Below are 12204 nucleotides of genomic sequence, written 5' to 3' on the forward strand. Positions count from 1 at the left end.
AAATACCATCCAAATGCTGATTCCCAGTCTCACATCCCCAGCCTGGACCTATTTCCTCAATTCTACTCATGTATTCAACTGCCCGCCCTTTATCTCTTATTGGATGAATAACAGGACCCAGGAACCGTGTCAAACGAGAGCTGCAGAGCCTAGTCCCCACAGGTTCCTCTCCTAGTCTTTCCCGTTGCAGCAGATGGGACCGCCGCTTGGCCAGTACTCACGCCTGTACACCCTGGGGTCACCCCTGTTGGTTCTCTGGCTCTCCCTGCCATACGTGTGTTACCTGGTCCTGGTCCTGGTGTGTGTCCACTGGAGTGTGAATTGCCTTTTCCCTTTTATCTATTCGGAGTCTTTTCATTAAGCCTCTTAAACTTATTCTTAACTCTATCTTGGAATTACAGCCTCCTTTTCAGGGCTCAGTTTCTGGTACTGGGAATTCAGCTGCCAGTGGGCATTTCACTTGAGGTAATAGTCCTGTGACTGCCCTTTGATAAGGTCTGCTGTTGGTCATTCCCCATGCCTCAGCCTTCTTCCGAGTTACTCTGTTTCTTCTTCTGCTTGTCAAAGGCAGTGCTCAGGTCTCTCCTGTCTTGTTTAACAGCGAAAGCAAATTTCCTACTTCGCTTTCGCTGTTAAACATCCTCCCACTATCAACTCTCAGGTGCCTGTTTGAATTTGCACACAGTAACTACGGTTTGCAACACTGAACAGTACTGATGCTCACTCAAGTCGTCTATAAATTGCCTGGAAAGCAAATTCTTATTGAAACTTAAACTAAAAAAAAAAAAAAAAGGTTCCATTTTCCCCCCAAGGAATTAACTTTTCGCTAAAACTTTTAAGAATAGAGTTAGTGTTTTGATAACACTTTCTCATTTGAAAAAGAGTGGGCAATGTCTTGGACATCAGTGAATTATTCCTCTGTGAAACCAACTTTGATTCCTTTCAGAGTTAGGAGTAGATGATAAAGAAAATTTGCACTAATAATTAGATGAAAGTTACCAAAGAATTCAGAATCTTTAGAAATAACTTATAAATTGGGATTCTCTGGTTACAAACAAAAGGAAAGCCAACTTATGTTGGCTTAAGAGAAATGACATTTATTGGGTCAGGTAACTGAAAAGTCCAAGGATAGGTAGATACAGCCAAAGGCATGGCTGGGACTAGGGCTGGTGTTGGCAAAAGGCAACCTGTTGCTGTTTTTGTAAATAAAGCTTTATTGGAACACTGCCACGCCCATTGCTTCTCCTATTGTCTGTGGCTGCTTTCGTGCTACAGTGGCAGAATTGAGCAATATAGTGGTGAGGTTGAGGAGTTATGAGAAGGACCTCTGGCCTGCTATGATGTGTGGGTTTTTCCTGCAAATGAAGCAATTCTCCAACACTAATTCAACTCAGTTCTGGCACTGTCTACGTGGAGATGGTTTCGATTCACAGGTTAAGGCTCAGTCCCCCAAGCCTGCCTCTACTTAGGTTCCCATCGCTGGTCCAGGTTGTCACCACCGATGCATCACCGATACTGTAAATCAGAGGACCTCCTCCTTGGGTTCGATTAGTTTGCTTGATTAGAGTGGCTCACAGAACTAAGGAAACCCGTTTACTGACTAGATGACCAGTTCATTACGAAAGATATTAAAGGATACAGATGAACAGCCAGATGAAGGGATACACAGGGCCAGGTCCTTTCAAATGCAGGAACTTCTGTCCCATGGAGTTTGGGGCCAGCAAGTGGATGCGTTCTGGTTCACCAACCTGGAAGCGCTCAGAACCCTGTCCTTTTGGGGCTTTATGGAGGCTTCATTACATATGCGTGATTGATTAAATCATTGGCCATTGGTGACTGATTCAACCTCCAGTTCCTCTCCTCTCTCCAGAGGTCATAGGGAGGGACTGAAAGTACCAACCCTCAAGTCTAATAAATCTAATCTAATGGTTGGTTTCCCTGCACACCCCACCCCTGCATCTTAGGGGACTTACAGGAGTCACCTCATTAACATAAATTCAGCTGTGGTCGTTTGGGACTTACAATGAATAGCAAGACACCCACAGCACCTTATGGCTCTGAAGTGACTTCAGAAATTGCGGATGAAAGACCAAATATTAGAACAAAAGATGCTCCTGTTGCTCTTATTGCTTAGGAAATTACAATGGTTTGGGGAGCTCTGAGCCATGAACCATGGGCAAAGTCCAAAATACATATTTATTATAAATAATAATCTCATACCTACAAGCCCTAAAATATTTCCTGTCTGGCCCTTTACAGAAAAAAAAAAAGAACACCAACATAGGGAATAAAATGATGTCAGTGGATCTGGACTTTCTCTCTTCTCTCTGCTTTCCTCAGGGTTGGTCCTTTCTCATGAAGTTTCCATCATGGTGGCAGTCCATCCACAGTAGATAGCTCTAGCCTTACATCCTCATAGGAGAGCTCTTCTTTCCCAGTTGCTCCAATAAAGATGCTGGGTTCAATTTAATTGAACCTCCTTTGCTTGATTTGTTTGGTGCATCCATCCTAAGCCAGTAACTGGCCATGGGAACGCAGTGCTCTGATTTGTCAGGTCTGGGTCCACAGGTTGGTCTCTGGAGTGATGAGTCAAGTCAGTTTCTCCCAGACCTAAGTACTAAAAGAGGTGATGGGGTGATCCTCTTAAGAAAATCTGGGGAGGGGCGCCTGGGTGGCTCAGTGGGTTCAGCCTCTGCCTTCGGCTCAGGTCATGATCTCAGGGTCCTGGGATCGAGCCCCACATCTGGCTCTCTGCTCAGCAGGGAGTCTGTTTCCCCCTCTCTCTCTGCCTGCTTCTCTGCCTACTTGTGATCTCTCTCTCTCTCACTCTGTTAAATAAAGAAATAAAAAAATATATATAAATTTAAAAAAAAAGAAAAAGAAAAACTGGGGGGTGGGGCACCTGGATGGCTCAGTGAGTTGAGCTTCTGCCTTCAGCTCAGGTCATGATCCCAGGGTCCTGGGATTGAGCCCCACATCGGGCTCTCTGCTCGGCAGGGAGCCTGTTTCCTCCTCTCTCTCTCTGCCTGCTGCTCTGCCTACTTTGATCTCTCTCTCTCTGTTAAATAAATAAATAAAATCTTTAAAAAAAAAAAAAAAACTTGGGGAGTAATTACCAGAAAATGGTATTGAGTGAGAAGAGAGAGGAGTCAAAATAGAATAATAAGTAAACAAAAGGGAAATTTTATAATAGCCTGGTAAACAAAAACCTCCACTGAAAGAATGAAAATAACAGCTTTTATTTATTTATTTATTTAAAGATTTTATTTATTTATTTGACAGACAGAGATCACAAGTAGGCAGAGAGGCAGGCAGAGAGAGAGAGGGGGAAGCAGGCTCCCTGCTGAGCAGAGAGCCCGATGTGGGGCTCAATCCCAGGACCCTAAGATCATGACCCGAGCCGAAGGCAGAGGCTTTTAACCCACTGAGCCACCCAGGCGCCCCCAAAATAACAGCTTTTAAATAGCTACGATTCTTCTGTTAATACAGAAATACATACTTCTCCCTTTCACTAGTTCATTTGAAATCGAGATTTTAGGTCAACTATATGAAATTACTATTTCTATTGGTCGAAACAGTTGAATATTGGCAATTTCATGCAGTTTGTATTAGTATCCTAGGGCTGCTACAACAAAGTACCTTAAACTGGTTGCTTAAAACAACTGGAATTTATTCTCTTGGTTCTGGAGACTCGAAGTCAGAAATCAAGGGGTTGGCAGGGCTATGTTCCCTTTGAAGGCTCTTGAGGAGATGACTCCCAGCTTCTGGGGGCATTATGTTTTCTTGGCTAATGGTTGCATGACTCTAATCTCCAGCTGTTCTTTCACAAGGCTTTTGTAATTTTGGGTCCTCTCCTCTTCTTATAAGGACACCAGTCATTGACTACAGGACCCACCCTAGTCAAGTGACCTCATCTTAACTAATTATTTCTGCAAAGACCCTGTTTCCAAATAAGGTTAAATTCTGAGATTGCAGGTAAATGTGAATTTTGAGGGGACAGTATTCAATCCATTATTAGTTCAACCTCACATTTTTGGAGAATTGAAAAATTAAAACATTTTATCTTTTCAGTCTCTAGAAAAACAAAAGTAAAGACTGAATTAGAGTATTCTAGGAATGCAAAGATCATTCAGCACCCAAAAAAATGTAACATACCATTTTAACAGATTGTTGTGGGTTGAATTGTGTTCCCCCCAAAAGATACGATGAAGTGCTAACTTGCAGTACCTTACTTGGAAATAGGGTTGTTGCAAATGTAATTAGTGAAGAGGAGGCCAAATTGGAGTAGGGTGGGCCCTTAATCCAAAATGACCCGTGTCCTGGGGCACCTGGCTGGCTCAATCAATAGAGCATGTGACTCCTGATCTCGGGGTAATGAGCTCAAGTGCCACGTTATCCCTAGAGCTTACTTTTTTTTTTTTTTAATGGCTGTACAAGATGACTAGTGTCCTTTTTTTTTTTTTTTAAGATTTTTTTTTTTTTTTTTTTTTTATTTGAGAGAGAGAGACAGTGAGACAGAGCATGAGCGAGGAGAAGGTCAGAGAGCGAAGCAGACTCCCCATGGAGCTGGGAGCCTGATGTGGGACTCGATCCCGGGACTCCAGGATCACGCCCTGAGCCGAAGGCAGTCGTCCAACCAACTGCGCCACCCAGGCGTCCCGATGACTAGTGTCCTTATAAGAAGACACTATGAAGATACAATGAGAGAGTTCCTTGTGAAGACACAGACACACAGAGAGAAGGCAACCATAGAGACAAAGATTGGGGTATTGCTGCCACAAACCAAAGAATGTCTGGGGACACTAGACTCTAGGAAGAAGCAAATAAGAGTTCCTCTCTCACAGGTTTCAGAGAGAGCATGGCCCTGCTGACAGCCTGATTTCAGACATCTGTCATCCAGACTGTGCGACAACAAATTTCTATTGTGTGAATTCACCCAGTTTATGGTACTTTATTACAGTAGCCCCAGGAAATAAATATACAGGTTAAGAAGAAAAAAATACAATACCAAGTAAACATTTAATAAAGTTTAGCACTCGTTTATGATAAGTATTTTTAGAAAATTGGAAACAAAAGGATATCCATCAAACACACCTGTATTAGACATCGTTCTTAATGGTGAAATTTTAGGAGCATTTCCATTCAGCCAATGAGCAGTAGAAATAAATCTAACAAAAATATGCAAGATCTTAATAAAGAAAATAAGCAAACATTGCTAAAGACTATGAAAGAAGGCCTAAATAAGTGGAGAACTATCCCATGTTCATGGGTGGTAAGACTCACTATCATAAAGATGTGAGTTTTCCCATAAATTAATCTATAAATTAAATTCCAAAATAAATGCCTATAAAATATATTTTTTCTCTTTTTAGTGAAACTTGATAAGGTTATCCTAATATTTATATGGAAGAAGAAAGAGGCAATCAGAATTTTTTTTAATGTTATTTGAAGAACTAAGTGGGGGAATTCATTTTAAAGTTTGGTAATTAATAGTATGAAGTATTGATCCAGAGATAGACAAACAGACCAGCTGAACTGAACAGAAAGCTCAGAAATAGATCCATGAATTTATGTAAACTAGATGTGTGACAGAGACAGTATTACTGATTAATGGGGAAAGGATAGACTGTTCAAAAATAGTGCCAAAGGGGCACCTGGGTGGCTCAGTGGGTTAAAGCCTCTGCCTTCAGATCAGGTCATGATCCCGGGGTCCTGGGATCGAGCCCCGTGTTGGGCTTTCTGCTCGGCAGGGAGCCTGCTTCCCCCTCTCTCTCTGCCTGCCTCTCTGCCTACTTGTGATCTCTGTCAAATAAATAAAATCTTTTAGAAAAATAGTGCCAGAAAAATTGGGTATCTGCATGAAAAAAATTAGAATATGATATGCAAAATAAATAGTGGATCAAAGCCCTAAAAGTGAGAAACAGAACTTTAAAAAATATCTTTATGTCCTTGAGACTAAGGAATTTCTTTTTCTTTTTTTTTTTTTTTTAAGATTTTATTTATAGGGGCGCCTGATGGCTCAGTGGGTTGAGCCTCTGCCTTCGGCTCAGGTCATGATCTCAGGATTGAGCCTTGCATTGGGCTCGCTGCTCAGCGGGGAGCCTGCTTCCCCCTCTCTCTCTGCCTGCCTCTCTGCCTACTTATGACCTCTCTCCCTCTGTCAAATAAATAAATAAAATCTTGGGGAAAAAAAGATTTTATTTATTTATTTGACAGAGAGAGAGCAACAGCATGAAAGGGAACACAAGCAGGGGGAGTGGGAAAGGGAGAAGCAGGCTCCCCACTGAGCAGGGAGCCCAATGCGGGGCTTGATCCCAGGTCATGACCTGAGATCATGACCTGAGCTGAAGCCAGATGTCAATGACTGAGCCACCCAGACACCCTGAGACTAAGGAATTTCTTAGAAATTCACATTAATAGATTGATAAATTGGACTGTATTAAAACTAAAAGCTTCTTTTTAATGAAAACCACAATAAACAAAGTTAAAAAAAAAATCAAACCATAAACTGGAGAAGATATTTACAAAGCATATACCTGATGAAGGATTAATATGTTGGATACTTAAAGGATACCTATAAATAAATAAGAAAAAGACAAACAACCCAACTTGAAAAATAAGAAAGGATATTGTGTAGATAGCATCATTGTGACCATTCATCACCCGCTACCAATATTCGCATCCTTTGTTGTGTGACTTCACAGTTCTTCCCACTAACAGGGGAGAAGATCTTCTCTTGACTTTACCTTTGGCCATGTGATTTGCTTGAGACTGTTACAGTCGGGTAGATGTGACAGTGTGCCAGTTGCAAGCCTGCACCTTAAGAGGCTTCACATATCTCCCCTTGGTCTTTTGTACTTTTGGCATCGTCATGAGAAGAAACCAGCTAGGCCAGCCAACTGTTCCCAGGAGGACGCTATGAGACCATGTTAACACAACCACCCTGGAATTGGTTGACTCCTAGGCGTGTGATTGGGCCCAGGCAAGATCAGCAGAGCTCTCCTAACAAGTCCGCCCAGATCAGCCAACACACAGGCATGTGAGTTAAATAGATACTTACAAAATTATTTTTTGTAGTTAATCGTTACATAGTGTTAGTTAACAGTATTGTAAGATCCATATGTACAATGGAGTATTATGCCTCCATCAGAAAGGATGAATACCCAACTTTTGTATCAACATGGAGGGGACTGGAGGAGATTATGCTGAGTGAAACAAGTCAAGCAGAGAAAGTCAATTATCATGGTTTCACTTACTTGTAGAGCATAAGGAATAACATGGAGGACATTAGGAGAAGGAAAGGGGAAGTGAATTGGGGGAAATTGGATGGGGAGATGAAGCATGAGAGACTGTGGACTCTGAGAAACAAACTGAGGGTTTGGAGTGGAGGGAGACGGAGGGATGAGTGAGCCTGGTAGTGGGTATTAAGGAGGGCATGTATGGCATGGAGCACTGAATGTGGTGCATAAACAATGAATCTTGGAACACTGAAAAAAATAAGATAAAATTAAGATGTTTAAAAAAAATGACAAGGGGCACCGGGTGGCTCAGTGGGTTAAGCCTCTGCCTTCAGATCAGGTCATGGTCCCAGGGTCCTGGGATTGAGCCCCGTATCTGGCTCTCTGCTCAGCGGGGAGTCTGCTTCCCACTCTTGCTCTCTGCCTGTCTCTCTGCCTACTTGTGATCTCTCTCTCTTTCTCTGTCAAATAAATAAATGAAATCTTAAAAAAAAAAAAAAAACAACCATCATTGTAAGGAGCAAGCAGTTCACTGAATCATAGTACACATTCATTGTTCAGTCCATGCAAATAAAAGCAATGACAAACCACTGCATATTTGTAAGATTGGCAAAATTAAAAAGTCTGATGATTTTAAGTACTGACAGGGGCACCTGGGTGGCTCAGTGGGTTAAAGCCTCTGCCTTCAGATCAGGTCATGATCTCAGGGTCCTGGAATTGAGCCCTGCATCAGGCTCTCTGCTCAGCTGGGAGCCTGCTTCCCTTCCTCTCTCTCTGCCTGCCTCTTTGCCTACTTGTGATCTCTGTCTGTCAAAAAAGTAAATAAAAGCTTTAAAAAAAATGTTAAGGACTGACAAAACCAAGAAGTGGTAATTGATATATATATATATATATATATATATATATATACACACACAGATACATATATGTATATATCACCATATATATATATATATACCATATCACCTAGTATTTAAGTGTATCTCCCATTAATGTGTATATATACAGTGTATCTCCCATTAATGTGTATATATATGTATATATACATTAATATATACACAATAATGTATATATATATACACATTAATGGGAGATACACTTAAATACTAGGTGATATGGTTCTGGCTATTGAGTTGCAAGTGTAAGTCCCCTGGTGAGGCTCCAGAAAAGCTTCTTTTCCCTCTGATTAAAAAAAAAAAAAAAAAAAAAAAGACAGGCTGGGTTAATGATAATTGTCTTTTGTCCTTTCCTCTTCTTCCTGCCAGGAATGTGCACATCAGGCTGGAGATGGGGCAACCATCTTGCAACATGAAGTGTTTTAATCTCATTAATGATATTTTTTGTACATTCTGTCTATTTGGTTCCTCCTCAAACCTACCTGTTCTCCCCTACCCCCGCCACCCCTGGTTTCTTTTCTTGTGGATAATAACAAAGCAAAAGGAGAATGGCTAACATTCATGAAGTCCTTATTACTTGTAGCTTTGAGTGCTATGTGTGCAACAGCTCATTCTATCCTCACAGTAATCTTGTGAAATAAGAGCTATTTCTTGTTCCAATTTACAGATAAGGAAATGGATGCAGAGGTTAAGTAAATTACCCAGGGTCATGCAGCTATTAAGTGGTAGAGCCAGAAATCCAAATCGAGCTCCCTGGCTCTAGCGTCTATGCTCATAACTATATGCTACTATATGCCTGGGTGGCTCAGTTGGTTAAGCCTCTGCCTTTGGCTCAGGTCATGATCTCAGGGTCCTGGGATTGAGTCCCACATGGGGCTCTCTGCTCAGCAGGGAGTCTGCTTCTCCCTCACTCTCTGCCCGTCCCCACCGCGTGTGCTGGCTCGCTCTATCTCTCAAGTAAAGAAAAATGAAATATATTTAAAAAGCTACATGCTACTCTTTATATCTTTCTTCGCTCTGACCTTCTTAAACATACTTAGTTTATAGTCTATTAGATTTTTATTGTTTTCTAAAATTGTGGGTGTTTTGCTTCTCCTGTTTGTTCTACCTGCTGATTCTTCTTTATGAAGAGTCATTTCCTTGTATGTTTTAGCAGGTTTGATGCACATTCAGCGACACGGAGCATAATCGTGTGCTCATGGGCTGCTCCAGGAGCTGGGAATAGATAAGTAAAGCAGGCAAAGTGTCTGCTCTCGTACCTTAAATTCTAGTCGGAGAAAACGGACAGCAAACAAATAAAAGGCTAGAGAATGGGAAGGGGTGATTCTATATGATGGTAAAGGAAAGCTCTCAGATAAGGGGACATTCCAATGGAGACCTGAAAATGTGAGAATGTGAGCTACGTGTATCCCTAGGAGCAGATTCCCAAGCAGAACGATTGGCAAGGACAAAGGCAGCATGGCAGGAATAGGCCTTGAATGTTAGGAATGAGCAGAGGTCTTTGTGGCTGGAATGCATCCTAAGGGATAGAGCAGAGGAGACGATGAGGGCAGAGAGATACCTGGACCGGGCGGTGCACATCAGGCAGCGCCTTTGAGGTCATGAGAACTTTGAGGCTGGCTGGGGAGCCTCCCAAAGCTTTCTTTGTGGGTCATAAGCTCAGGGATGGTATTTAAAACTATGAGGCTAGCTGGGCTCACCTAGGGAATGGTGTAAGTAGGCAAGAGGTCTGAGCCCCGAGGCCTGGGGCATTCCAGCGGTAGAGGAGGAAAATTTTTCCTCCACCTTCTTCCTGGCCGGGTCTGGAAATTAAACTGATACAGACACATTAGCGTGAGAAATGCATACAAAATGACTCCATAGAAGTTTCACATGACTCCGACACCTTTATCGGGAAATGAAGAGCCAAAGTATCAGTTAGGCCTGAGTATATTTTTATGCTAGGTTCCTCGATGAGTGGACAGTCACTGAGGAATATGGTAGGTGAAGGGGTGTGAGATAAATTTAGTAACCGGGGAAGCTTGGCAAAGCCTGTTTGTTCGGATTCTCTTTAGCATCCCTTTGTCTTCTGAGATAAGGAGGCTCTTTCTTCTGGGTATAAAGAGGGCACCTCTCACCTGGGGGTTATTTTAGTTGCAGGGGAGAAGGGAGGGGGGTTCTGAGTGCCCTTTCTGCTTCTGCTGTTTTCTCAAACTCCTACAAAATATTCAGTACGCCAAGGTGCCATATGTTGGGGTAGCATGTCCTGAATCCCATAGCATTTGGAGGCTAGGAAGATGCAGGACCAGCCGAGGACACTGAGAAAGAGTGGCTGGCAACCGGGGAAGAACAGGGAGCAGAGGTGTCTGGGCATCAAGTCAAGAGAGCGTTTTAGAGTGAAGACAGTGACCCCACTGCCTGCCTAAAATGAGGACAAAGATATGACCATTGGATTTGGCATGCAAGTTATGAGTGATCTTTTTTTTTTAAACAAGTGATCTTTTTAAAAATGATTGTGATGGATGGGGATGGAGGCTGATCGGAAGAGAACGGGGGAACCAAAGACAGCAGATGAAGAAGCAAACCAAAAAAGTCTTTCCGGGCTCAGTCGCTGGAGGGTCCAACTTTTCATTTTGGCTCAGGTCATGATCTCAGGGTGGTGGGATCCAGCCCCATGTGGAGCTCCCTGCTCAGCGTGGCATCTGCTTGAGGTTATCTCTCTCTCCTTCCTCCTCTGCCCCTTACCCCTTCAATTAAAGAAATAAATAAAATCTTAAAACAAACAAACAACCTCTTCCAATGAATTTTGTGTGAAGGGAGCAGAGAAATGAGTAGTAAACTGGGGCACCTGGCTGGCTCAGTGGGTGGAGCTTGAGACTTTTGATCACAGGGTCCTGAGTTCAAGCCCCATGGGTAGTGTAGCGTTTACTTAGAATTAAAAAAATAAATAAATACATACATACATACATATATAAGAAATGAGTTGTAGCCAGAGGTGCATGTGAAATCAAGGGAGGTTTTGTTTGCTTGTTTGGTTTTTTTTTTTTAAGATTTTATTTATTTATTTGACAGACAGAAATCACAAGTAGGCTGAGAGGCAGGCAGAGAGAGAGAGGAAGAAGCAGGCTCCCCGCTGAGCAGAGAGCCCAATGCGGGGCTCGATCCCAGGACCCCAGCATCATGACCTGAGCTGAAGGCAGAGGCTTTAACCCACTGAGCCACCCAGGCACCCCTGTTTGCTTTTTTCTAAGATGGGAAATAATAGACATCACAATAGTACAATATTGGAAATGATCCACTTTATAGGAAGAGGGGAACGATTTTGAGTTGCATCTAAGCAGAGATCATTTCCCACCTGGCTTGGGACCTGGGAGCACCCGTCCCAAGTGGTTGTGCATTTGCTTCCACTAAAAGCCCAGGAGCCCCACCACCCCAGGACTAATTTCCATGTTAAATTTCCACCTTGAGGTTTATCACACCAAACAGGTAGAATATATTTGGATTCCAGAACCTCAAAAAGCACAATCTTGGGTCTGCTAGCTCACCTCGGTACTTTTTTTTTTTTTTAGATTTTTATTTATTTATTTGACAGACAGAGTTCACAAGTAGGCAGAGAGGCAGACAGAGGAAGAGGGGGAAGCAGGCTCCTCGTTGAGGAGAAAGCCCAATGTGGGACTCGATCCCAGGACCCTGAGATCATGACCTGAGCCAAAAGTGGAGGCTTTAACCCAAGGAGCCACCCAGGCACCCCACACCTAGGTACTTTCTTTTTTTTTTTTTTTTTAAATTTCCCCAATGAAGGCCCTAGAAAGACAAACTCTGTGTGTTTCTGGGATTTATGGGCAAAGTTCACTCATCTTTCTTCATGAAGGTCGTGGTCCCTAGAGGATGCAAACTTGTTACTGATAAAAACCTGAAGCCACATTGGGGCTCTGGCTCTGCTCCTTCTCCACCACTGGCAGCTCAGGATTTCTCATTTTCTTGCAAGCCCCGCCATACATTTAGAACCCTTGGGTATGTTTTAAGGGGGGGCGGGGAGAATAAATAGAGAGAGGGAGACAAGCCATAGGAGACTCTTAACAATAGAGGAC

At 42.7% G+C, this 12204-nt stretch overlaps 1 protein-coding gene across 8 annotated transcripts in view; it reads left to right on the plus strand.

Moving 5' to 3' along the window:
* ZBTB8A (zinc finger and BTB domain containing 8A) overlaps positions 1-12204 on the plus strand; it is a 65173-nt gene that overhangs the window by 38697 nt on the left and 14272 nt on the right. For 4 of the 8 annotated variants that reach the window (XM_044237694.1, XM_044237692.1, XM_044237691.1 and 1 more), the window contains one exon: positions 6880-7039. The exons of the other annotated variants lie outside the window; for them this stretch is intronic. In XM_044237694.1, the coding sequence (XP_044093629.1) occupies positions 6927-7039 (113 nt within the window). In that variant the 5' untranslated portion in view covers positions 6880-6926. The remainder of the gene's footprint in view (positions 1-6879; positions 7040-12204) is intronic. 8 annotated transcript variants of the gene reach the window in all.

The sequence above is a fragment of the Neovison vison genome, chromosome 2, assembly GCF_020171115.1.
Source record: "Neovison vison isolate M4711 chromosome 2, ASM_NN_V1, whole genome shotgun sequence".
NCBI classification, from domain to species: domain Eukaryota; kingdom Metazoa; phylum Chordata; class Mammalia; order Carnivora; family Mustelidae; genus Neogale; species Neogale vison.